Source organism: Ursus arctos, unplaced genomic scaffold, assembly GCF_023065955.2.
Source record: "Ursus arctos isolate Adak ecotype North America unplaced genomic scaffold, UrsArc2.0 scaffold_34, whole genome shotgun sequence".
In the NCBI taxonomy this organism is placed as follows: Eukaryota; Metazoa; Chordata; class Mammalia; order Carnivora; family Ursidae; genus Ursus; species Ursus arctos.
In genome coordinates, this window is record NW_026623030.1 from 14,894,886 (window position 1) to 14,921,249 (window position 26,364).

Consider the following 26,364-nt stretch of genomic DNA (forward strand, 5'->3'; position numbering starts at 1 on the left):
CAAGCAAGAAATTCTCTCTACGGGAGCATTAAAGATGTAGGCCCTGGAATTGGTTTAAATCCTCTGCTGTTTATGTGACATGGACCCTCAGTTTCCTGGTCTGTAAAATGGGAGTAAGAGAAGAACAGTGCCTACTTACAGGGTCACCGCGAGGATGCCCTACTCCACATAAGGCACTTAAAAAATGACCCAGGGTCTGCTCTTGCCATCGCTATGGTCCTCCCGCGGGCGCATCATCGTTACAGACAAGATGCTTTGAGAAAATCAGGAAGGCGGACAAGCTCAGGCTCTAGCTCACTTTGTCACAGAGGAAGACAGGGGAGAAGGAGGGACCCAGCCGGCACAGGTGGCAGCTCGGTGCGGGAGGGAGAGGACACTGACAGGTGGAAACATTCGGCGCAGCCCGAGCAGAGGACTCTGCAGGGCTGTGGTGGTAGCGTGGGAGGGGCAGGACCGTGGAGTGCTGGGGAGCCACGGAAGGCGCAGGGCAGGGAGCAGCAGGCCGCGGAGGAACCCCGGAGAGGGGCAGGGCGGACTCACGTACACCTGCGCGCAGACTCCTGGGCCAGCTGCAGCCGGTAGACGGAGAGGCGGTTGGCGCCACCGCACACGCTGCCGCGCTCGCCCTTGCACCCCATGTCACACTCGGCCTCGCTCACGTTTGTCGCCTGGATCTTGTGGCCGCAGTAGCACTCGGCTCCAAACTCCAGGCCAGCATACAGGTAACCCCTGGGGAAGGCTGTGGTCAGGCCGGGGCAGCTGCCACCATGCAGACCCCGGGGACCGGGAGACTCAGGGGGATGGGAGGGCTCCGGGGCCCAGGACCCCCAGGCCCACCCCCTGCCTTCATCCCCACACACCTACCCACGTGGCCACACATGTTCTACTGACACCCACCTTACACACTTGACATACACACACACACACACACACACCCCTTCCGAGCCTGGGGTCCCTCCGTCCCAACCCACTCTCTTGCTCCTCCCGTCTACAGCCATGCCCTAATTATATCTCTCGAGTCCAGCCCCTTTATTCCAGGAAACGTCCCGAGGAATGATGCCTCCATGTCCCCTGAGAAGAGCTGGAATGAAGGGAGGAGGCAGGGACTCTCATATCCCCTTGGAAGATGGCAAAACCAAGGTCACATATTCAGCCAAGGAAAAAATTCCTTCCCCTAAAACAAAACAAAAAATCCAGGCACTGCAAGGTTGTCAACTTTTTTTTTCCATAGCCATCAGACTGTTTCCTAAAAAGGACTCTCAGTGGGCACCCGTTCTGTAAACAGACGAAAAGGCAGGGCCTGTTCTGGCTGCAGGGGTTGGGGCCGGAGGGAGAGGGTTAGGACAAGCCCCGCTCAGCCCCCTTGCCTGCGAGGCATTCTCCAGAGCCAGGAAGGCTCGGCCTGCAGGCCCCTGGCCATGCAAGGCGAGCCCAAGGGGAGCGGTCAGCTCACGTCTTCACCCTGGACGCCCGTGGGCAGCCGGACAGACAGACCCGTGCAGACTCGTGCCTTGGCACACCTCCGCTACCCGGGTGGCACGTGCCGTCCTCCGCTCCACACACGCACCTGGCAGGTGCAGCACGAGCAGCTTAAACCAAATGGGCATCTTGGTGCCTGAACCCCAGCGGCATCCCGGGGCTGGGCCAGCCTGCCTTCGCCTGTCTCAGACTTCCCATCTCTCTGAAGCCCTGGTTATGGGGTGCCCTGAGCCCCTCTCGTATAACTGGACCCCGCTGATAGAAGGAACATTTCCCAAGGTGGAAAAAATCCCACTTCTAGTGGGTGTTGCAATTCCAGAGCCAGTGGTAACTTCCTCCTGTCTCCCTCCCTGGGACGGCTCACAGTGGGGAGGGCGGGGGACAGCTGCCGGGTGGGAGGACGAGGCCACCAGTTGTGAGTGCCTCACAGCGGGATCCTCCAGCCCCATCCACGCCCTCAGACTGCTGCAGTCCCTGCCCCCTCTTGACCGCAAGCTCATGGAGACACTGAGGCTGAAGCACGTGGTGAATCCCACTCCCGGATCATAGTTTCTGGCACTCAGAAACTCTGCCAGATGATAAATCTTTGTTGATTTAAGACGCTAAATTTGGGGATAATTTGTGGCCCAGCGATGGATAACTAATATAGGAAGGGAAATGGAGTCGGCCTTGCTATCCTTAGGGTCACCGGTGGTCCCTGGGAGGGCCTCAGACTGTTAATCCTGATGTCCCTGGTGTGGCCTTCGCCAGAAGGATCTTTCCAGAATTAAAACAGATCACACCTCTCCACTCCCTCACCGCCCCACCCCCCAGGCTTCCACTGCACGCCAAGAAGCGTCCAGATGGCTTGGCTCAGCCTACAAACCCTCCTATCGGTGGTTCTTTAACACGGATAGCCATTAGGATCACCTGGGGAACATTTTTAAATGCCACACCTGGCTCCCACTTCCAGGGCGTCTAATTTAATTGGCCCTGTGATTCTAACGCGCAGCTTTGTGTGAAAATCAGAGCGGTGGTGTTCCAACCGTGGGCCCGGGACCCACAGAGTCCGTATGGCCTCTGTCTCAGAACTCACGAAAAATGCTAATTCTTGTTGCCGTCCGCCCCCTCACCCCCCACCCCCGCCCAAACCCACTGAACCAGAAAGTGGGAATGGAGTCCAGCAATCTATTTTACCAGGGTCTAGGTGATGTAGATATTTACTCCAGGCTGAGGACCCCTGTCCTAGACAATCTGCTCCCCCTTCCCTCACCTTCCCCCAACCTACCTCTTCATTCTCAACACCCAACATATGGTAAATGTTTAACAAATATTTGTTGAATGAACATACACCAATCCCCTGATTAACACCCTCCAGCAGTTCCCCCTTGCCCGGGGCCAACCCAAATGCTTTAGATGGCATTCAAGGCTCCACGTCAGCGGGCATCAGCCAGCCCTGCAGCTTCCCCTCCCTCCTGACAACTCCCCATTGGCCTTTCCGTGCAGCCCCACCTGCCCACCTGAGGATTCTGGGTGTTGAGATGTCTCAGGACTGCTGTTCTTTCTGTCCTACAGTCGCTCCCTAGAAAACTCCTATTCATTCTTCAAAACTCGGCTCAAGATCCCACCTTTGTAACTCTTCCTGGGCCCCCCATTCCGTCAGCCTTCGCAAGCCCCCTGTAGTCTAGACAGCACACCCCGCCCAGTACCCATCATGCTTGATGTCTCCATACTCTGGTCTCAACTGCTTTGTAGGGGTCTTGCCGGGGGTAAGGGGTAATATTTGCAAAGTGCTGAGAACAGTGCTTAGCACGTGTGAGCGGCTGCTCTTCTGCCCAAGCCTGTGCCTGCCTCCGTCTTCCCAACTGGCTGGGGAGCCCCCAGAGGGCAGGGCTGCGTCTGGCTCATCGCTGCATCTCCAGCACCCGGACGCACACGTGCGCAGCAATAAATATTTGCTGAACTCAAGCGACTTCATCTCACTCATCCTCCGAAGCTCACCTTCGCTGTCACCTCCTCCGAGTCTTTCCTGCCCCCCCAGATAGGCTGGGGGCCTCTTGTGCATTTCCACGGTCTGCAGTTCATTCCATCTGAACCCTCATCCCGCCACACGGCCCCTTTCCACGTACGTGCCAGTCTCCCCGTCAAGGCTGTGTCTCCACAGGGCCACGAACTCGATGGAATTCACCTTCATCTCCCCGCTGTATCGAACATGAACGAACTGACCATCGTCAAGGGCTCGGAGTCTTTCCCAAGCTGGAGAGGGCCCTGGGCTCAGGGGATGATTATAAAGGGGACAGTGTTTCCCAATCAAGGACAGAGGGAGGAGTCCCTCGGCCACCCACGTGCTCATTTCCATGACAGCCATGCCGCTGAGGTCCTTCAGGATTTGTGACCTCAGAGCCGGGCAGCTAGAGCCTGCAGGTGGGCAAGTTAGCAGCCTCTTCCAATGCCACCCCAGGCCAAGGCCTGGACTGAGGGTCCCGTCCCCACCTGCCAGTCCTATGGGGCCAAATCCGCCCTTGGAAAGTCAGCTCCCTCCCCCAGTGGATGTCCTCCTCAAGAACATCATTTCTTCAACGGGAAGGCACTGTGGGTACAGGTGACTGTTTCTCCCTGCGAGATGGCCCATGGACGTCTTCCAAGCGTCCCGCTCACGGATTCACACCTGCGGGCTTTTCCCACACACGAGCACAAGTTTGGACCCTTGCACACAGATTCACAAAGTCTCCTGCACACACAACCACTATGACTTAAAGATCACGACGCATGTGTGTCGCTTCCCAACATAACCTACTGACCCTGCACACCGTACGTACAAACTCACACCTAGCCACGGGGTCACACGACTACACCAGCACAAGCTCCCACAGACCGATGATCCTGCTCATTTGCATACATGCACACACGCCCACACGCACGCACCCCTGCATCACCCTTTCCCTGTGGCCACGTGCCCATCCTCCACTGCCCCCTTTCCATGGAAAAGGACACGGCTGAAGGAAGGAGTCTGAAAGGCATGGAGCGTGGGACGTCAGGGCCCTACCGTTCGGCACAGTTGTCCTGGCAGCGGAAGATGGTCATCTTTTTGTAGTCGAAAAAGGACACGCCTCGCAGGGCCCGGCTCTGGGTGTCATCCAGGTAGCAGCCGATGTATTTGGCTTTGGGGAGAGGAGAGAAGTCAGATCTGGCTGCAGACAAAGCAGAAAAGGGTTTGCAAACCAGTGGCAACCAGGGTCCCTCGGGCTACGTGGCCTTCTTGACCTTTTGGTACCAGTTCCTCCCTCCGAGCAGAAAAGCAGAAACGAGAGACTGAAAGTCACGTGGGCTGGCAGACCCTGACCCGTAAGGGCAGCGGAAGCCGACAGAGGAGGAAGGGACCCTTCTGCGTCCAGGGTGAAGGCCAAGCCCCTGGGCTTTACTAGTGAGAAAGGAGCACCCAGGGAGCCAAGCCAGGGTCATTCTCCAAGCACCACGCAGACGAGACCCATATGGAGACAGCTCTGAAGAGCGTGACAGAGCTGATAGCATGTTACCATTTCTACAAGCTGCCTTAAGATATTTACTTTTCCTCGGACACGTGGACTTGGATACCTCAGAGGATAGCCTCAAAGGCTTCCCACTCTGGTTACTTCCAGGCACTGGCCTAGTGAGTTTGGGCCAGCGTACCTCTCTAGGGTCTAGTTTCCTTCACTGTGGGGATGAAAATACTAACCCAGTGAGGTCAAATGGAATGATCTGCATAAATGTTTCTACCATAGTGTCTTACGCATAATCGGCACACAGGTAAAACGAGTGCAATACGAATCTGGCCATTCACAGTGCTGTGTAAGTACTTCACAGTTTGCCTACATGTGGGCCAAGGTGAGTGCTTTCATCCAAAGAAAAAAAAATTTTTTTTTAAAGATTTTATTTATTTATTTGACAGATAGAGACAGCCAGCGAGAGAGGGAACACAAGCAGGGGGAGTGGGAGAGGAAGAAGCAGGCTCATAGCGGAGGAGCCTGATGTGGGGCTCGATCCCATAACGCCGGGATCACGCCCTGAGCCGAAGGCAGACGCTTAACCGCTGTGCCACCCAGGCGCCCCCCCAAAGAAAAATTTTAAATGACGTATAAAAACCAACTGTAAACCACACACAAAGTTTTCTTAAAGTAGTAAGTATGTTCCTGTACTTGAAGAGTCATTCCCACACGCTTCAGTTTATAAAACGGTCTTTCCCTGTTTGTTCTTAGAATTGGGACACGCGCTTTGCTAAGTGGTTTACAGACTCTGCCTCACTGAAACCTTGCGAAGATCTTCCAAGTCCTAATGTTCCCACTCTATACAGAAGAGGAAATGCAGGCCCAGAGGGGTGAAGTCACTTGCCCAAGGGAACACAGCTGGTACGTGCGGAGCTGGGGCGCACCCGGGCGATGTGGCCGCAGAGCCCGTGTTCTGAACCCCTGCTTGCTTCTGGAATCCAATGATCCTTGCAAGGACCCAGCTGAAGTGGGAAGCACTGGCAAGTTCACGCTCTCCAATGACTCCACGGAGACCCGGAAAGGTGCAGTGGCTGGCCTAAAGCCTGAGCTCAGTGGTGGCAGAACGAAGTCCAGGCCTAGGGGAGCCCCAAACGAGTGCTCTCTCCACTATTCCCTTTGCAAGTAACTGGAGGATGCCGCCAGCCCTTGCAGAGGATGACCGAGGACAATACGACGTGCCGCCGGGTCACTTTCCCTGGCTGGCCTGCAGTCTATCTCAGCTGTGGGCTGGCGCCCCCCTCGCTTGCGGTGGAGAATGGGCTCGTTCCCGAGCCATCGTGCCCTTCAGTGCCAGCCTGCCAAGTGCAGAACTTGTCAGCCCCGCTGGACACGGGCCTCGTCCTGATCGCTCTGAATTTCTTCTATAAGACAGGTGATGTGGTTGACTGAGAAGAGTTCAGCTCGAAAAGGAAGATCGCTTCCCTGGAGCGGGCACAGCAGACAGGGACAGCTGTGGAGAAGCCCACGTCCTGTCCCCGTGCTTGCTCTATGGTGTGTGGCCTTCCTGTCACGGAGGGAGTCCTGGCCCTGGGACTGGGGCATGGGTGCAGTTCGCACCTGAGCTGGGAGAGCGCCTCTGGCGAGGGCGTCCCACCAACTTCGGCTCGATCGTTCAGTAAAGGACAGAGCGTCCCGGGATGGGTTGGAGAAGAAACAGGGCAGGAGAAAGGGGAGAGAAAGGGGGAGCAGGAGGGGGGAGGGGGGAGGGAGGAAGGGGGAAAGGTGATTTTGGCAGCATGAAGTCTGTTGTCAGATCAGAAGACTGGGTGTGGGGCCGTGTCTTAAGCGCCTACTCTATGTATCTACTACAGGCCATTCCTTTTAATTAAAAAAAAATTTTAAGTTTTGGGGCACCTGGGGTGGCTCCGTCAGTTAAGCATCTGCCTTCACTTGGGCCATGATCCCAGGGTCCTGGGATCGAGCCCCGCATCGTGCTCCCTGCTCAGTGGGGAGTCTGCCTCTCCCTCTGCCTGCTGCTCCCCCTGCTTGTGCTCTCTCTCTGACAAATACATAAAGTCTAAAAAAAAATGTTTAAGATTTTTTAAGTTTTCATCCCAGTACAGTTAACGTACAGTGTTCTGTTAGTCTCAGGCCTGTGTACAATACAGCGATTCAACAATTCTGTACGTTACTCAGGGCTCATCGCGACAAGTGCCCTCCTTCATCCCCATCACCTATTTCCCCCATCCCCCCATCCCCCCGCCCCTCTGGTCAGCATCAATTTGTTCTCTATAGTTAAGAGTTGCGTTTCTTGGTTTGTCTTCCTCTCCATCCCCCCCCCCACCCCCGCTCATCTGTTTTGTTTCTGAAATTCCACACAGGAGTGAAATCTTATGGTATGTCTTTCTCTGACTGGCTCATTTTGCTTAGCATTATTTTTTTACATTCATACCTTCACGTGCTTCTTATTAACCCGTTTTATAGATGAGGACGCCGATCCCGATGGCCGTTACAGCCGCCTGTCTTAGAAGCCAGTCTGAGATTCGGCATACGGCGTAGGCTCTGACCCCTCACCACTCACGTTACTGCTGCTTTTCCTCTTAAGTAGAATGAGAAGCTGTGGCATCTGCCCCAAGTTCCTACGCCCTGTAAGCGTCTCGCTTAACACGTAAACCCAGGTCTGTCCTCCAACCGTTTTACTTGTGGGGGATCCTTTTGGTCCAGGATTACTAAGAACCACATGGAGACCTGATGGGGAGAAATGCTAATGCCCCCTGCTGGGCTTCAGGTGGGATGCGCCATGGCTTCGGGTGGTCTCACCTTAGGGTGACGGTAGGGGCATTTGGCTCTATGTGGGATAGTGGATCGTGCTAGGTGAAATCTTGATCGTCATGGTAACAACAGTAAGAGTATCCATGTGTATAGACATGTGTCCACATTGGAGTGAAGGGGGGACTGTCCTGGTATCGTTTGCATCTTCAAAGCCCCACCTCTTCTATTTTTCTCTTAACAGACCTTACCCGCCCCTGACCTTGGCAGGGCCAATTATATTGCCCCTCCCACCAGCCAGTGACCGCTTGATTGCTCCAGGGAAGGGCACATGGCCCACCTCTTTGGATTCTTGCAGATCAAAGCTAAGAGAACGAAATTGGGTTTCCCTTGGGTTAATGACGCTGGCAAGTCTGTAAGCCCAGAGTGACCAAGAAACACAATCCCTGACACCAAAGTCAGCCTGTTTGGGAGAATGAAGCCAACACAGAGGCAAGCAGAGAGGACAGTCACAGAGAGACAGAGGGCACAGATCACTCCTTTGAAAACTCCAGTCCCTTCCGCAGTTGGGTGACAAGACATAGTGCATTTTCCTCGTTAGCTGAGGCTGGTTCAAGATGGGTTTTTGTCCCCCGCCCCCAGAGTAGCACGGTTTCACACATCAAAACTCAGGGTAAGTTGCCTGAGTCCACCCAGCTCTGAAGGTCTAGACCAAATCCATGCCCAGGCCTGTCTGTCTGTTCCAAAGCTGCCCCTTCCCATGTACCACAGCGAGTCTCGGCTTGGGAGGAGGACATCTCTGTCCCCGCCAAAGAAACCGCCCAGGGGAGGGTGGGGGAGAGAGGGTCCCTTGGAAGAGAGCTGGGATTTGACCTTAGGGTCCCATCTGCCCCAAAGCCTGGGCTTTTAAATGCTCTGCAACCCCCTCTCCGTCCCTCCCAGCAGGCCAGACATCAGGCTGTGAGTTCTCACACAACAGGTGCTCAAAGGAAGAGAGAGAGATACCCGGTCCCTCATGAATACCCTGGAGAAACACGGGCGTGTTACACACTCTGACCTGATGAACGGGCTGAGGTCTGCGGGTCAGGAAACAAACACTGAATCATTTTCCTCCCGGTCCTGGGCGAGCGCTGGTGCGTCCTTCCCCGCGGATCGTTCCAAGCAGGCTGTGGCCAGCACAACCGTCATCCCCGCCTCTGGCGCCTGCCACCTGCTCACCTCATCAGTGTGGCTCCCCCCCAGCCTGCCTCAGCGGCTTCCCCAGCGCCATGCCTTCAAATCCTGCTGCAATAGCACAATGTTTCCAAGACGAGGGGAATGTTTTTAGGTATGGAAAACAGGGACAGAATCACAGGCCACGTGAGGGGGGCTGAATGGCCAAGTTTGCACCGTCTATCAACTCATCTCTGCAGCTATTCGAATATTGCTGAAATGGCAGCGTCGCCCCAGCTGGACTATTTATCTTCAGTGCAGGAAGCAGGGAATGGGGAGCCCGGGAAAGTGCTGGCATCTGGAAAAGAGCCCTTGCAACTGTGGGTTTTTCCCCCCCCCTTTCCTTTCCTTTTTTCCTTTGGCTTCAATTAATCTTCCCTCTCAAGAAATTTTGCTCTCTTCAATAAAGCTAATTTGCTAAAAGGATAACTAAACCTGGACATTCGGATCTGTATTCCTCTTCTTTACTGTCTATGAGTAGATTCAAAAACAGGAGGCATCACCAAGTGCGGGAAGAAAATCAGTTCTGGGGTCAACCAGATCTGGGTTCCAGTCCCAGCTCTTGGAGGTATCCTTCTCCTGCCTGGGAAGTGGAATAAAAAAGAGGGGAGATGGGTTGAATTAGGTCAAAAAAAGACAGGCTGAAGCCTTGAGCTCAGAACTCAAGGATGTTACCTTATTTGAAAACAGGGTCATCGCAGATGTGATTCGTTAAGGTATGGGCGCATATCGGAGGGGGGCAGGGCAATCAATAGGACCAGCATCCTTATAAAAAGATGGCCATCTGAGGATACAGAGCCACAAGGAGGCGGCACGTGAAAAGAGGCAGAAGCTGGAGTTTTGCAGACCCAAGCCAAGGAACGTCAACAGTTGCTGGCAATGCTATAAGCTAGGAGAAAGCCATGAAACACGTACTCCCTTGGGGTCTTTAAGAGTGCACACCCCTGCTGACATCTTTTTTTTTTTTTTTTAAAGATTTTATTTATTTATTTGACACAGAGAGAGAGACAGCCAGCGAGAGAGGGAACACAAGCAGGGGGAGTGGGAGAGGAGGAAGCAGGCTCCCAGTGGAGGAGCCTGATGTGGGGCTCGATCCCAGAACGCCAGGACCACGCCCTGAGCCGAAGGCAGACGCTTAACTGCTGTGCCACCCAGGCGCCCCTGACATCTTGATTTTTGAACTTCTGGCCTCCTGAACTGCACGAGAATACATTTCTGTTGCTTTAAGCCACCTAGTTCTTGCTCCTCTGTCATAGTGACGCTGGACCAGGAATACAGGGGTTTTGTTAAAACGGACCGTAAGTAGGATTCACCTATACGCTGAGCCCTGGCACCAGACTAAGCACAGAGCAGAGACTCAACAGTTATTTTCTCTGCCATCCTGGATTCGCCATCCTTCAAGATGACCACTCCAGCACTGTCTGGATTTCCTAGTGCAGAGAATGAAATTTCCTGCTTGTACCCGGGCTCCGTGGGGGTAGAAGGGATGCTTTCTTTCACTTTGGTCAGAGCCTACAGATCCCACAGACTCAGCTCAACAATTTCTTCCTCCAGGAAGGCAGCCATGATACACCCCCATGGCTGAACGCGATCTCTCCCTTGGGATGCCAAGTCCCCTGGCCCACCCCACCCTAACGGTGTTCTAAACAATTCTCCAGATACTATTACTTTTTCAAATTGGAAATAATTTAGGCTCATCGTGAAAAGGTGCTAGCATTAGGTAGCAATGCTACCTAAATACAATATGTGCCTTGTAAATACGCACAGAAAGGAGAGGAACAGGAAGGCAAGACACCAAGTGTGGACCGTGGCTGCAGGTGGGTAAGGCTCTGGGCCATTTTTATTTTCATCTCCCTTTCTATACATTTTAAGTTTTCTACAATGAGCATGTGTGATTTTGATAATCAGGACCAAGCTATTTTTTGCACGTATAAATTTATCATTTTACTTGCCCGTCTGCCCCCCAGGGGCTGTGAATGTTCCTCAGAGGAGAAAACTGTGCTTGAATCATTCCTGTCTCCCCACCAACTAGCACGGGGCAGGGCACATAGTAGGTGTGTGATAAACATGGGTGATGGATGGATGAAGTTGGGGACTATTCAGCTCAGTGGTTAAGAATAAGAGCTTTAGGGGCGCCTGGGTGGCACAGCGGTTGGGCGTCTGCCTTCGGCTCAGGGCGTGATCCCTGCGTTATGGGATCGAGCCCCACATCAGGCTCCTCTGCTGTGAGCCTGCTTCTTCCTCTCCCATTACCCCTGCTTGTGTTCCCTCTCTCGCTGGCTGTCTCTCTCTCTGTCAAATAAATAAATAAAATCTTAAAAAAAAAAAAAAAAGAATAAGAGCTTTAGACTCAGACTCGGGTTGGAGTCTGCTCTGCCTCTTGGCAGCTGTGTGACATTGAGTAAGTCACTTAACCTCTCTGAGCTTCTGTGGCTTCACCCATGGAAGGGGCTTTGATTGCTGCCTGATGGGAAGCTGAGGGTACAGGCGCACAGTCCCTGACATAGCCCGGACCCTCAACAGCCTGCAAAGATTGTCTCTTCAACTAGAGGAGATGGGGAATGGGTGCCCTGCTGCTCCTTCCAAAAATGCAGACGGATTCCCCACCCCCACTCCACCCAGTCCTTCTTCATGCCCGGGCTTCAAAATCAAATTGGATTTGGCTTCTGCAGGGGCTCTGCGTGTGACTAGCTGTGTCACCTTAGGCAAATCACATCACCTCTCTGCTTCTCTGTTTCCTTCTGCAGGATTAAAGTGCAGATAATAATAGTTGGCATGTCTTAAAAGTGCTTACCGTGTGCCAGCCTCTGTGCTGAGCACTTCCTATATACCGAGAAGTGAGGTGCTATGATGGTTAAGGTTCCCATTGCTAGTTTACTCCCTCCTCCAGCTGGACAACCTTGGGCAAGTGCCTTAACCTCTCTGGGCCTCCGTTCCCTCCCTGTAAGATGGAGTTAACAACAGCGTGCACCTCACTGGGTTGCTATGAAGATTATGGGATGTAATAGGTACAAAGTGCTTGGAGGAGGGCCTGGCACTTAGTACACATCGATTTGTCTTAGTCAGTCATCATGACAGCCGGCCGCTGTTAGGTACTTCTTAGCTGCAAAAGGAAACGGCAGGCTCAGAGAGGGGAAGTGACCTGCCCAAAGCTGCACAGTCAGCAAGCTGCGGAGCTAGAAGGTGGACCCTGATGTGGCGGCTCAAAGCGCAGGCCCTCCCAGGGCTGGGGAGGTAAAGGGCCAGCGAGGCGCGTGGCACACGGAAGGCGCAAGCTCCACCCCGGGGGTCAGACGTCCCACCCAGCGCCAGCCCAGCCTGGGAGAGGCTCCTCCCTCCCCTCCCAGCCCGTGATGGGCTCTGAATCCTTTACAGCTCAAGTCCCGCGTCACTGCGTCAGGCAGAGCCCTTGCCAGCTTCAGAGCAAAACCAAATGTGTTCAGCGTCAGGTCAGAGAAGCGTCTTGTTTTTATTAGCGTTAATCTAATATGTTGTCTTTCCTCGCTGAACTCTGAATAAGTTAATCAAGGACAGGCTGGATTTGTGTTTTCTTAATAACGCGCCGCCTGATTCCGAAGGCTGCCTGCTGTGAGCTCGAGGCTCGGGGCTGCTTTCTTAGTTTCTCTTCCTTCTCCCTTTACATTTTATAAGATACATACGATGTCCAGGGGCAGAGGGGTTAGCGTGGTATAGGAAAAGGCTCGCAAGCTTTGGAATGAAATGGACCTTGTTTCAAATCTTAGTTCCTCACTTCCCCCATGTCACCTGGGTTTCTGAGTTTAAAATTTTCCCCGTTTGTGACACAGAAGAACAGTGGACTCTAACTTTCTGAGTTGTTGTGATCATTAAACAAGACAATGAAGCACTTACAACAAGGTCTAGCCCACGAAGCTCACTCAAAAGATGGAAGCTATTATTACTACTCTGAATAGTAACAACAACAATTAAGTGACCTATTATTATGAACCAGGAGATGTGATAAGCATTTTACAGATATCTTTCCATTCAAATAATATGGGGAAAACAGGGCTCCTGGGTGGCTCAGTTGGTTAAGTGTTTGCCTTCGGATCGGTCTGTGACCTCGGGGTCCTGGGATCGAGCCCTGCGTCGGGCTCCCTGCTCTGCGGGGAGTCTGCTTCTCCCTCTCCCTCTGCCCCTCCCCCCACTCATGCATGCATGCTCTCTCTCAAATAAATGAAATTTTAAAAAATCTTTAATATGTGAAAAACAAGCAGGACAGTTGCTGGCATGACGTAGGTGTTCGAGAAATGATAGTAATTTCTAGTAGTAATGGCAGTGAGAGTTCATTCTCACAACAGCTGGGAGGTGTTGTGAGTGTTGCTTGTATCGACTGCACCACGAGGAATTCATATTCTATCTGGAACCTTGACAAGCATACGTGATTACCATTCACCTAAGGACCCTGACAAGGACCAGAGAGGAAGGAGGAGCATTTGATCAAGCCTGGCAGGGATCAGGGACAATTTCCTGGAGGTGAGTGAAGATGAGAGCTGGAGGCAGAGTGGAGTTGACCCCCCGGAGGCACTCCGGACAGAGGAACGGTCATTCATTCCTGGGTCCATTCAATCTTTCATTCATTCCACAAGTAGGTACGGAGCACCGTGTCTGTGCTGGGTGCTGTCCCAGGTGCTGAACGGACAAGGGTTGGGGAGGAGACACACACACCCACCCACCACCCACCACCATCACCACCACCACCCCCAGGCGGGTCGGTGGGCAGGGCACATAGGCCTGGCACCATCTCTGCCCTTGTGGCGCTGACAGTCTAGCAGAGGGGCAGACTACAAAGGAAGCAAACACATCAAGAGGGTGCTTTTGGATGATGGTAAGTGCTGTCACAAAAATAAAACCAGGGACTATGGCTATGACCAGGTACAAAGTGGGGCTGTTTTACTTAGGAAGGCCTCTATGGGAAGGTGAGGTTTGATCGGGGATGCAAAAGAAGGGAGGAAGGGAGCCATGGAAAGATAGAGAGGAAGAGCATGCCACACAAAAGGAACTGGCCATACAAAGACCCTGCGTTAGGAATGGGCTTGGCGCATTCAGCGAAGGGGAAGGAGGACAGTGGGGCAGGGTGTGGTGGTGAGGGGGACGGGGGGGTGTTACAAGAGGAGATTGGAAAGGTGGCCACAGTAGGAGACTCTGGAATTTATCCTAAGTGGGATAACAGCATATCCTACGGTATGGGCTTGTGACAAACTTTGGGGCTTGCAAACTACCAGAAGGAGCTGGGTGGGAGTGGCTGGGGAGAGATACGGCCAGGTGGGTGGTGGAAGAAAGAGAAGCCTCTTCCCGATTTCTCGGTCAGTGCAGCACCTCACACCTCGCCCATGCCTACAAGATGGGGTCCCTTCCACAGGCAGACCCACGAGAATTTCCTGGTAAGAACCTACTATGTGCCAAGTGCTTTTATAACCACTGACTCAGGGAGCTCTCAGGAAAAGCCCACACAGGAGGGGTCACTGTCCCGACTTTACAAACGACAAAACGGAAGCGTGAGAAGGTATAACCATGTGCCTAGCCGCATGGCTGGCTGGGATGTAACTGGAATACGAATCCAAGTCCGCCAATCTGTTCTGCCACCTCCCACCTTCTCCTTCACCTCCCTATGAACGCTGCATCCTGGAAGAGGCTTCTAGGAAATCCCCGAGGGCGGGAAGGTGGGGTCTCCTGGCTGGCTCCCGAGCCAGGTATGGGATGGGACTGAAGCAGGGGAATGTGCTCCCCTGGGTGAGTCTCCCCCCACTAATCCCGCTTCCATCCGTGGTGAGAGAAGGGGTTTTCTAGGAGCTGAATCACAGCGGAAGTGTGACACGTGGCAGGAAACACCAAGGCTGGAGAGGTTTTCCTTCTGTCCCGATTGGTGGTGGATCTCCCCAAACCATCTGGTGCGGACCCCCAGAACGTGCGTTTGTGTTCATCTCCGGAGCTGCAGGGTTGCGGGCTCCTCCCCCGCACGCTGGGCAGACGCCGGGCAGACATCCACAGACTCTGAGAGACCGTCAGGGGGCCGAGCATTCGGGCCAGATGGGTTTGATTTCAACTCAACCGCTCTACGGCCTCGGGCAAGGGTCCCCCTTCACCAAGCCTCCGTTTCCAGAAGTGTAACCTGGGCGGAGGAGTTACGCTCCTTGCTCAAGTCCGTGGGGCAGAGTGGAAATCAGGTGATGTACTGCACTCACAAAGAGCCCTTTTGGACGGAAAGGCTAAGAAAACGCAAGGAAATATGCCCAGGGCAATGACAAGGGCCATCGCCAAGAAATCCAGCGAGGCGGGCCGGCAGGCCACGTGGTAGAGCAGAAGATCTGCCGCTTACTAGCTCTGCAGCCCTGGGCTCGTGGTGCCTCGGTTTCCTCATCCCTAAAAGGGGAAAGCAACACCATCCACGTGGAATCGTGCTAACAATTCAATACACGTAGAGGGCTTAGGAAAGTACCAGGCACACAGTAAGCGCTTACTAGATGCCGCTTTCCATTTTATGGGTATTTATTTAACAAAGCTGAGAAGGCGGCGAGGAAGTGTCAGGCTTTGAACTCTGACAGATGTAGGGTCCAAACCCATGCTTGACTGTTTACAAGCTGTGTGACCTTGGGCAAGTTACTTAACCTCTCTGAGCTTCCAATGTCTCCTCTGAAACGGGGGTGACAGCGGAGCCCCTGGCATGTCGATAGCAGTAACTGTGTGGCAGGTGGCTCCCGTTAAACGCTGAGACCTGGTGGCTGTTACTATATTCTTCTCAGCCCCTCCCTTCTCTTTGGCCCCCATCCCTGTCCACCCCTCTTACCTCGCTCCTCCTCCTTCTCCCGGACGATCCTCCCCTTGAGGGCTCGGCTCCAGGCTCCACCGTAGTCGCCCAGCTTGGCCCTCTCGCTCCCGTCCTTGCCCTTGAACCAGGGTCCGTACCGGCGGGCGATGCTCGAGGCCTCGCCTGCGTCCCGGAAGCCCCTGCCCAGGTGCAGGTCCCCCAAGAAGGGCAGCTCGGCGCCCTCGGCCGGGACCCCCGCGGCGGGGCTGGCCTGGCTCTGGGAGACGGCGGGCTGGCCCACGAAGCCAGAGTGCAGGAAGACGAGGCTCCCGGCCGTCAGGTAGAGCACCAGGAAGGTAAAGAAACGCACGGGCTTCCTGCGGAAGTACCGCTGGAATTTGAACCAGAGCTTGGCCATAGCAGGATCATTCCGGACTGGCTCGCTGGGGCTTGGCTGGAGGGGGGTTCAGGAAGCGGAGGAAGGGAGCGGCGTTTCCCAAGCTTCCCTTAGGGATGGAACCCCTGGGGGTCTGCAGCCTTCTTCCCCCCGTGAAGGTGATGGCTGAAACCAGAACAGGAGGCCAATTCCGGTACTTGGCTGAGACCAAGAGAATGGGGCCCTCCTGAGGTCAAGGCGAGCTTCTCTGGGCTACAAAAGGGGCCCAACGCCCAGGAGTTGGTCCCATTTTCCTACATCTTGTTCTCTGCGTCAGAAAGTTCCCCAAGAACTTTGACCACAGCAATCGCAGGAGAATTCTGCCGGCTACCAGCACTGCGGCTCAGTTCTCGCCTCTTCTCGGCTCCACGGGCCTGTCAGGGCTGGATGATTTCACTCAGGGTGGTTTTCTGGCCCCTTCCCCAGCTGGCGGCCAAGCTCAGGGTGTCTACCTCATGGAACCAGAAGCTGGCGGGCTTCCATCGGCTCAAGGATTAAGGCTCGGGGCTGCCACCTGGAAAACAGCACAGACACAGATTTAAGAAGCCCCCTCACAAAGGCCAGAGCTCAAAGGGTTCCTGAACCTTCTCAGGGGGGATGCAGAGGACCAGAGAAGGGAGGAACCAATGTCCTGAAGCACCCAGCAGTGCTGGGTCTTCTAGAATCCTTGCCTTTTTCTTTACACCAGACTGGGAATTTGGGGGTTTGACTCCGACAGGGCCCACGTTTTGGGACAAGCTTTATCTTGGACAAGCACAAGTTCTTACGCCCCACATTTCCTATTTTTTTGTCAAATACACTCGGATTCATGAATTAAGTCCAAAAAGTACTTCCTGGGGTCCTTGCTGAACTGCCTCCTGGACCTGGCTGATTCTGAACCAGATCAAATTCATTTTTTTTCCCCAGCAAATACTTAGCGAGCACCTACTATGTGTCAGGTGCTGGCCAAAGTTCTGGAGATAAAGCCATGAACCGGAGACACCAAGCCCCTTCCTTCACAGGGCTCGCATTCTAGACTGGGAGAGATCAAAGCCCAAGCCCTCTCCCCTATCCAAGGAAGTAAAGGAAATCGGGATTATTTAGCCACAGAGTCATTCGCTCTGCATTTATTTAGCATCTACAGTATGCCCAGCATCATGCCAAGCCATATGCGTATTACTCAGTCATTTTTCCCAGTGCTCCTATGGGAGGTAGCAATTTCCCCCACCTTACAGATTAGGAAACTGAGGCCACAGAGCCAATGAGTGGTGGAGTTGGGATTTCAACCCAGGACAGTCCAAATGCAAAACCACAGCTCTTAACCACTGCCTTTGTGACTCGGCTTTTATCCCACGTGGACGGGCTATCAGCTGGGGATTCAGAGAGAAGCCCTGAGGCAGCAGCCCATCTCTACTGCCTCCCAGTGACCAGTGGCTCGCTCTCTGACAGGAGGGCCTCAGAGTGTGGTCCAAGAAGCATCCGATTCATAATCGCCCGAGAGCTTGGTCAAGTATGAAGATCCTGGACACCTCTCCAACCGGAATTTCTGGTAGAAGGGGACACCTACAGGTGTAACCAGGTGCTCTCAGGTAATGGTGATGGGCACAGAGGGCCGAGGGCACTGCTTTTATGAGTAAACATTAAGGATCATTAGCCAGGAGGAAATCAGAATGTAAATTAGGAAACAGAAGACTCCTTCTGGCTGCTGTGATTTCACATTATCACCAGCAGGGGGCCTCGTGACAATCTTGGCCAAAGCACAGGATTAACTGGCGGCCAATGGGGGATCTGAGTGGTAACGGCCCGTCCTAAACCAGAGCAACAATGGGAGTGTAACTGGGGTCCCAGGTAGATTCCATCAGTCCTCCATATGCCATCCTATTCATTCCGGGACGAAGTACTAAGCACTAAGTACTCGGCACCCGTTATTGCTCTGGGTACCTGGAATAGATCAATAAACAAAACAGTCCCAAATCCATGCTTTTGTGGAGTCAAACTACCTGTTCATCCATCGATCCCTCTATCTGTCCTCTCCTCTGTTCCATCCATCAGTCCACCTACTCACCATCCGTCAAGTTATAATCCATCCAGCCATCCATTGCTCATTCCTTAGTCCCCCCATCCACTCACCATTCATCTCCGTCCCCGCATCCAGCCATCTACCTGTTCTTCCATTCGTTCAAAAACGCATGTTGCTTGCCTACTGTGTGCGCTCGGGATGCAGGAATCAATCACGCAGAGTCCCACTTCCAGAGAATTCAGTCTACTGAGGGGGACAGCAACGTAATGAACCACCACGCTAACTCACTCTATTGGACAGTGACAAATCCTGGAGGGGACGTACATAGAAAATGTAGAACAGCAATTAATATTAATAGCTCCTGTTTGCTGGGTGCGTGTCACGTGCCAGACTCTGCTCTGAGCACATACGTACTCTGACCTCATCCTGACACCAATTCTGGGAGGGACATCTGTAGTCATTTTGCGGAGCAGAGAAATGAGGCTCAGAGAGATTAAGTCATCTATCCAGGGTCACACAGCTGCGGCAAGCCTTGAAGGCCAAACTCAGGAGTCCAGATGATGTTCCAGCCGCACGCGTGGGGGAGCCCCTGAAGTTTCACGGTCACACTGACACTTTAGAAAGACCGATTTCTCATCAGCTTGAAAGCGTCCAGGCAGTCGGTGGTGGCCCATGGTATTCCATACAGATCACATATGTGCCAGATGTTTCTGCAGCTGGGCCAGGATGAAGAGAAAATGCCAGCAGCCATCGTGGCGATGGGCAGGGGGACACCAGCCCTTCCAGAAGGAGACAGGCGAGAGCTTGGGCTCTGGAGGTGGACTGACCTGGGTTCGGAACCTGCCTCTCCCACCCACTCGCGTGCTGCGTGACTAGGTCAAGACACCTGTTCTCCCCGACTGAAGGTCCTCGCCTGTAAAGTGGCCGTAAGAATCCCGACCCCTCCCAAAAGATCTCCTGCTGGGAGGACTGCGTTTAAAGGTGTCAGCAGAGTGCCTGGCACACAGTAGGTGCTCTGGGAAAGCACCCCCCCCACCGCCCCACTCCTCTCAAGGGCGCATGTGAGCCGCCTTCAAAGGCATTTGCCTCAGAAGCACATTTGCTGCCGTGGAGACGGCAGAGACGATGGCTGTTGTGTTCCCTGTGGCTTTTTGTCTCTCTGAGGATATTTCTGGGTCTAGTCCTTTTTTGTTGTTCCCTTCTCGTTCTTTTCTATTTCAACACATCTTTTCTCTAAGTGGGTGCCAAATGGGTTTTAAGAGGATAATGAGCTCATTAGAAGCTAGCAAGGAACAGAAAGAGACGGAGGCACTGGTGATGTGGGGAGTGAAGGGGGCCCACCCGGGAAGGGACTGTGAGGGGGGGCTCCTCCCGGGGACCGGGGGCGGCACTGACTTGAGCCACCCACGCACCTGCCAGCGCTGGGAGGGAGGGCACCTGGAGGGAGGGCACCCTGGAAGCTGGGCTCCACGGTGGGGGGGGCATCCTATCTGTTCTCTGAGTGAGCCCCAACATCTGGAGCACAGTAGGTCCCCAAGAGGTGTGGGGCAATGAGTGAGAAGAGTCAGGGGATTCACGTCTCCTGGGAGCTTAAACATAAACCCTGTCACCAGAACACTGGGGACAGCCTCAGAGAACAATGTTCAGGACTCTGTGGAGACAGTATCTTCCATTTATCAGCTCTGGGTGGTCCTGGGGTTCAGGAACCCCCATTGAGCCACAGTCCCACCTCCCCAAGGGAACCCTGAAGACTTCTCTGCCTCTCATGACCCTCTGTCACTCCCCCATCCCCAAGTCACTCTCTGTCTCTTTCCCTCTCTCCCTCTTTCTCGCTCCAGACAGAAATTCTAACCCCAAAGGGAATGGGGAAATGAAGCGAACCGCCATTCGTCGAACACCTGCCACACGCCGGACCCACGTTCAAAGGCTTTGCAAACACATTCTCGCACACTCCTCCCTCTCAGCAACCCATAAGGAAGGCGATGGTCCTCCCCAGCCCACAGACGGCGCATCTACGATCCCGAGCAGGGGGCACGTGTGGGCCTTCACCTCTCTGTCTTCATGTGCCCGTTACGTGTCGGAAACCACAGTCCCGTCAGCATTCTCTCCTGTCGCTTACAGGTGTGAGACGCAGGCAGGTGCCCTTGCCTCTGTGAGCCGCCGTCTTCTGTGAAATGGGTCAACCACAGAGTGGTCTTCTTGGGCTCTTGGGAGGGTCTCACAGGGCTGGAGCTCATGCTCGCTGAGCCCTCAGGCCCCATCCCTCTCCATGCTGCATGGGAACTCTCTGAGCCTCAATTTCCCCATCGACTGAATGGGGCGGATGACCTGATCCCCGCCTTGCCTCCCCTCAGGGCCAGGGTGAGTTTCCGCAAGGGTGAGGGCAAGAGGCCCCCTTTGCAAGAATGGCAGCATTCGGTTACGGCAGCTCGCGTTTCCAGCTAGAGCCTCCGAGCGTCTAAACACGGCCTATTTTTAGCACTGAACGAACCTCGGCTGACGAGATGCCAAGAAAACGACTAGTGGGGCAGAGCTGCCCTGGGGGAGGGAAAATGGGAGGTACAGCTGCCCCTCGGCTCCCTCCCCTGGGTGAGGGGGGGGGGAGCTGCCCTTCCAGATTGCAGGGGCAGGTAGGTCTGGCTGGAAGCCCATGAGCCTGGGCATGCGGCACTCCCTCCCTCCCTCCTTCTCTCTCTCTCTCTCCAGCCCCCTGAACTTGACTTGAGGGCACCAGCCTAGGGACCAGCTGACCTCTCGGACCATCCGAGCTTGGGAGCCAAGAAAGAGCTCCCAGGAAACCAGGTTTGTGAAGTTGTGATTTCTTCACACTCCGGGTAGGAGACGCGGGGGGGTGGGGGTGGGGTCTCCAAGAAACTGAGAGCCCAGACCAGAGATAAAATTTAAGTCTTGGCCTAATGATAACAATATCAGACAGAAATCACCAGTATTCGCTAAGCATTACTTTGTGCCAGGCACTGTGCCTGGAAGGCAACACAGGACCTCTCAACAACGAGGAGACGTGGTTATGATTATACCCATTTTATAGATGGGGAAAGTCAAGGCTCCCAGAGATGAAGTGACGTGCCCAAGCACACAACTTTGCAAGACACGGAGTGTGACTCCAAGGGCACAACTGTCTAAATCTCGATGTTGTGATGACCTGACACCCAGTAGACCACCAACACAGCTAGCTCCCCCCTACCCACTCTCCCCGTCCGCCGAACCCCACCCTCAATGGAAAGATCCTTCCTGAGCTTGGAGACACGGAAAACCACCCCTCAAATGCTTTTTCTCCGGGGAGTCTAATCAAAGTCCTTCCTGCTCATCCTTCTTGCTTCCGGACCAGTCATTTGGCAAGTGAAAGAAGTCACGAAAGAGCCCCCAAAATACCATTATAAATTATATGCCAGTCTCGTGGTTTTTACCCATGGTCTTTAGGAATCTAGAATCTTCTTAACCAAACGAATCCTGGGGAAGACTTCATACCCCTACATGGTCTGTGGACCCCCCTCTGGGACATCTCCTTCCCCTCTTGGGTGTCCACGGGGCAATGATGCCAATGTGTCCGTGATGGACACACGGGGTCTGGTTCTCCCGAGTTTCCGGCTGCTCCGTGCAAAGGTGCAACGGACACTTCAGTACAGACAGACTTGCTCTGGGGGCCCGAAAAGGGGGATTACAGTGTCCAAGACTGCACGTTTGTGTGTATGCCCACAGGGGAAAACCTTGCTCCCGGCGCCTAAAATCAAAGCATGTGCTGCCTTCCGCACGCTCACGCAGCCACCAGGAAGGGTCCCGGAGCCCCCACACTTCCTTCCTTCCGTTCCTAGGACGGGACTCACCCGCCACCACCCAGCATCCGCAGCTCACCGGCTGTGTCCATTACCATTCATCTTTCCCAAAACTCAGGAAAATAAATGAGGAGGCAAAGTGCCATTAGCTTAATGGCCTTTAACACCCAGCCATCTGCCATGATGTAATTAAATAAAAAAATCAAAAGGAGCATATGGTGCCCATTAAAAATAAATATTAAAATTTCGTTTCCCTGGGTAATGACTCCAGTGCCTCTTGCTCCACGGGCAAACTTTACGGCCGTCTTCCCTTGTTGCAGACAATCAGGCTGGGCCACGGTGAACAGAAACCAGCAGGGAAGAACCGCGGAAAGGGGTCCGACCGAGAAGCAGGCAGGCACTTCTGGTTTGAACCTGCCTCAGCCATATGGAGACTGTGTGATCTTCGGCCACTGGCCTGCCTCTCCGAGACTCAGTTTCCTCACCTGCAAAATATGGCCAGTCTACCCTGCCTCACTGGAAAGGTAAGAAGGTTCGAGCTAATGTGTGTCAAGTACGGAGTCCTGTAATAATCAGAGGTGCTCGTATTTATTGAGCACCTACTGTGTGTCACGCACTTTAACCATCCTAAAAGAAAGGTCTCGTTGGTTAGCCCCCTTTTACAGATGAGAAAACTGAGGTGTAGAGAGTTTACAGGATCTGGGCAAGGTCCCACGGCTAGGAAGTGGTGGAGTTGGGTTCACGCCCAAGGCAGCCTGGCTCAGGACCCTGCATTCCACTGAGACTGACACAACAACTTCTCAGTCGGTGGTCTTACTCTGCCCCAACTTCGGCCAACTCAACAAACCATCTCCTGCCCCCTTCTCATGACCAATACCACTTGCCCAGACTTCATTCCAGACAAGGATGAAGATTTAGTGAGTTGTTCTGATGAGTCTAGACCCCCAAGATAGGTGTAGAGGACCCACTTGGGGGGGGGCATCTAATGAGTGACCTCCAAGCCCCTCCTCACAGGGGCAGGCCCCCGTGGCCATGTTTGTACCACGTAACAAGCCCACCCGCATTGCTGGTGACCACAGGTGGACTCAGATATAAAACTGGCCAATCCATTCTTGCCTCCCTCCCCCAGAATGTGGAGTTGGGATCTGAGACATGACAATGTCTGCTTGTCACCTGGACGAGAAGCTGTCATCACACGGCCAAAGAAAGAGCTAAAGTTAGTCTGCAAAGAGAGGGAGAAGAAAACAGACAGAGACGGAGGAGCCAAGAAAGCTCTGGCTTCCTGACTCATGGCGGGCCAAGTGCCAGCCTCCCAGGCCTCGAGACAGCACTGAATGAGAAGATGTGGGTACCTTTCTTACTATGGTGCTGGGTATACAGCAGAGACTCCATAAGAGTTAGCTGGGGGTAGTGTTCAAAGATCAGCCATACAAAACTAAACATACTCGAACCATGGGATTCAGCACTCGTGTTCCCTGGTATCCGTCCAAAGGAGCTGAACACACAGGTCCCCACAAAACCTGCACACAGATGCTTATAGCAGCTTTATTCGTAACTGGAATCACGTGGAGTCAACCAAGATGCCCTTCAGTAGGTGAACAGATAAATAAACCATGGTACATCTGGACAATGGAATATTCCTCGGTGCTAAGAAGAAATGAGCTCCCAAGCCACGAAAAGACAGGGAGGAACCTGAAATGCATCTTACTAAGTGAAAGAAACCAACCTGAAGAGGCTACATTCCGTACGATTCCAACTACAGGACGTTCTAAATAAGGCAAAACTATAGGGACAGTAAAAAGAGCAGTGGGTGCCAAGGGTTGCGGGGGGAGGAAGAATAGGGGGGAACACAGAGGATTTTTAGGGCAGGGCAGTATTCTGCATGATACCAGAGTAGTGGATATAGGTCATTATAGATTCGTCCAGATCCACAGAATGGCCCCCAACCACCACGAGCGAACCCTAATGTAAACTATGGACTCTGGGTGACGGTGACCTGTCAGCGTCGATCTACCCACTGCAACAAATGTCCCACTCTGCTGCGGGATGTTGATGGTGGGGGAGGCTGTGCAGGGGTGGGGCAGGAGGCGTCTGGGCAATCTCTGTACTTTCTGCTCCATTTTACTGTGAACCTAAAAGTGCTTTAAAAAGTAAGTCTATTGGGGCACCTGGGTGGCACAGCGGTTAAGCGTCTGCCTTCGGCTCAGGGCATGATCCTGGCGTTATGGGATCGAGTCCCACATCAGGCTCCTCCGCTATGAGCCTGCTTCTTCCTCTCCCACTCCCCCTGCTTGTGTTCCCTCTCTCGCTGGCTGTCTCTATCTCTGTCAAATAAATAAATAAAATCTTTAAAAAAAAAAAAAAGTAAAAGTCTACTGAAAAGAGGGATTGCAATCACACACCTGGAAAGGCGGGACCCACTGGAGTAGATGTCCACGAGCCATTACAACTCTGGTCTGGGGGAAGGAACGGAGGTACGGGAAGGGGCAGATTGGGGGAGGGGGGTTAAGAGGGGAACTGACAGCTCCCCTTGTCCAAGGGTTTGGTGAAAGGGGCCCGAGGTGCAGCTCGCCCAATCCCCTGGCCTTTCCTGAGCTGGCAGCTGGCAGCCTTTCTCGGAGCCCAGATCACTTTCCTCCCCAAGACGGACGTCTAAAGAAAGGCCCTAAATTCCTATCATTAAGCCATCTGGAGTCATCCTTCTCCTCCAGGAGCTGCTCTGTCGTAGGTCAATTAGTGCACATTTGCACAGAGTTCCTTAATAGGTTGCTAATTGTCTGGGGGAGATAATGGGTGGCTCTGGTGGGTCTGGGCAGAATGTTTACCCACAGGGGCAGACTTACAGCGGGTGTCAGAGAACGGGAAGGAAGCGGGAGAGGGGAGGGAACACAGCGAACTGTTACTGCCTCACGTGCCGTGAAAGAGAAGTAGTATTATCTCGTGAACCTTTTGCTTCAGTGTGTGTGTGTGTGTGTGTGTGTGTGTGTGTGCGCGCGCGCGCGCGCGGGCGGGCGCGCACACATAATGGATCCTAACCGTAAAACACCTTTCTCGCCGTAGGTAGGTCCGTTAAAAGTACTTGAAAGCCCTAGTGATGCAGAAAAGCAGGGGAGAGACACTCTAGGTAGCGTGGCTGCAGAAGGACCCACTGGGAATCAGGAGACGCTGGGGCAGAGACCTGATCAATGAGAAAGGGGGCAACCATGGGAAGATCTGGGACAAGGATGTCACAGGCAGAGGGGACAATACCAGAGTGCAGAGTGGGTGGTGGGAAAGGGCCCAGCACATCCCAGAAGAGGGTGGGACAGGGGCTAGGGGTGGGGCATGGACCCCGTGGCGCAGGGGCCTTTCGGAACTGCCACACCTGTCCCCTACAGTGCACAGCGAGGAGGTGGGGAGGACACCTCGAAGGACCCTAACCATCCCAGTGGACTATGGCCACAACTCTGTGGCTCTGAGGCTGGCCTGGAGTCGAGAAGTGTTTGTTGACTGGCAGAGCTGAGAACTGGCCAAGCCATCAGTGGTGGCTCTGGAGCTTCTTTCTAGGTGGGGCTCAGGGGAAAACTCCGGCGAAAACTCCAGCCTCAAGGGAGGGCTCAGGACTTGACCTCACCGTATGGGATGCCAAGCGCTTAGACAAAGCAAGAACATTTGTCACTATCAGGGACTGGCAAACGGTGACCTTGGGCCAAACTGGCTCTTGGCCTGTTTTTGTCAGCCCTAGAGCTAAGAATGGCTTTTATATTTTTAAAGGGTTATGAAGAAGAAGGAGGATAAGCAGCCGCAGACCGCATGTGACCCCCCTAAAGCCTAAAATATTTACTGTTGGGCCCTTTCTCGGCAATGGCGGCTGATGGTGGAGACCACAGGGGAGAAACGTGTAGGGCCTTCCGACCCCAGAGCTCAAAGACCTCCCCGTCTCTGGTCTCTTAGCAAGTTCCCTAGAGCTGCTGACAAAGGGCTGGAAGGAAGTCTGGAAATCCTTGGCCTCGAAAAACAGTCTCCTTTTACAGAAGGGGAAACTGAGGCCCAGAGATGTTCAGACGAAAGAACCCCCATCCGTGCGCAATGTTTCCCATGCACCTGAGCCCAAGTAAGGGTTCAGTCCGCTTAAGCTGTTCCCATCATTATTACCATTGCTTTTATGCTATCATAGAATCACAGAGCCAAAGGGTCCTTAGAAGCCAGTTCGAGCAAGTCTGACGGTTTACAGATGAGGAACCGAGGCTCAGAGAGGTTCAAGGGTTGCCCAGGGTCACACAGCCGGGCCAGGGCTGAGCCGGTTCCCAGACCAAGCCTGCAGCCCTACAACTTTCCTCCCCCGTGCTCGCGCCTCTCTCCCTGCCTGCCCCCGCCACCCCCAGCTGCCACCACAAGCCCACTGACACTTGGGGCTCCCGGCTGGCCAAGGCGATTACACTCTAATTTAGGACCAGCGACAGGTCCTGTGAGCAGCTCCTCCCGAGAGA

At 53.8% G+C, this 26,364-nt stretch overlaps 1 protein-coding gene across 2 annotated transcripts in view; it reads right to left on the minus strand.

Moving 5' to 3' along the window:
• Window positions 1–26,364, minus strand: part of WSCD2 (WSC domain containing 2) — a 117,601-nt gene that overhangs the window by 36,559 nt on the left and 54,678 nt on the right. For both annotated transcript variants that reach the window (XM_057306049.1, XM_026515035.4), the window contains exons 2-4: window positions 15,709–16,619; window positions 4,505–4,619; window positions 545–729 (exon numbers count right to left, since the gene is read on the minus strand). In XM_057306049.1, coding sequence (XP_057162032.1) covers window positions 545–729; window positions 4,505–4,619; window positions 15,709–16,087 — 679 coding nt within the window. In that variant the 5' untranslated portion in view covers window positions 16,088–16,619. The remainder of the gene's footprint in view (window positions 1–544; window positions 730–4,504; window positions 4,620–15,708; window positions 16,620–26,364) is intronic.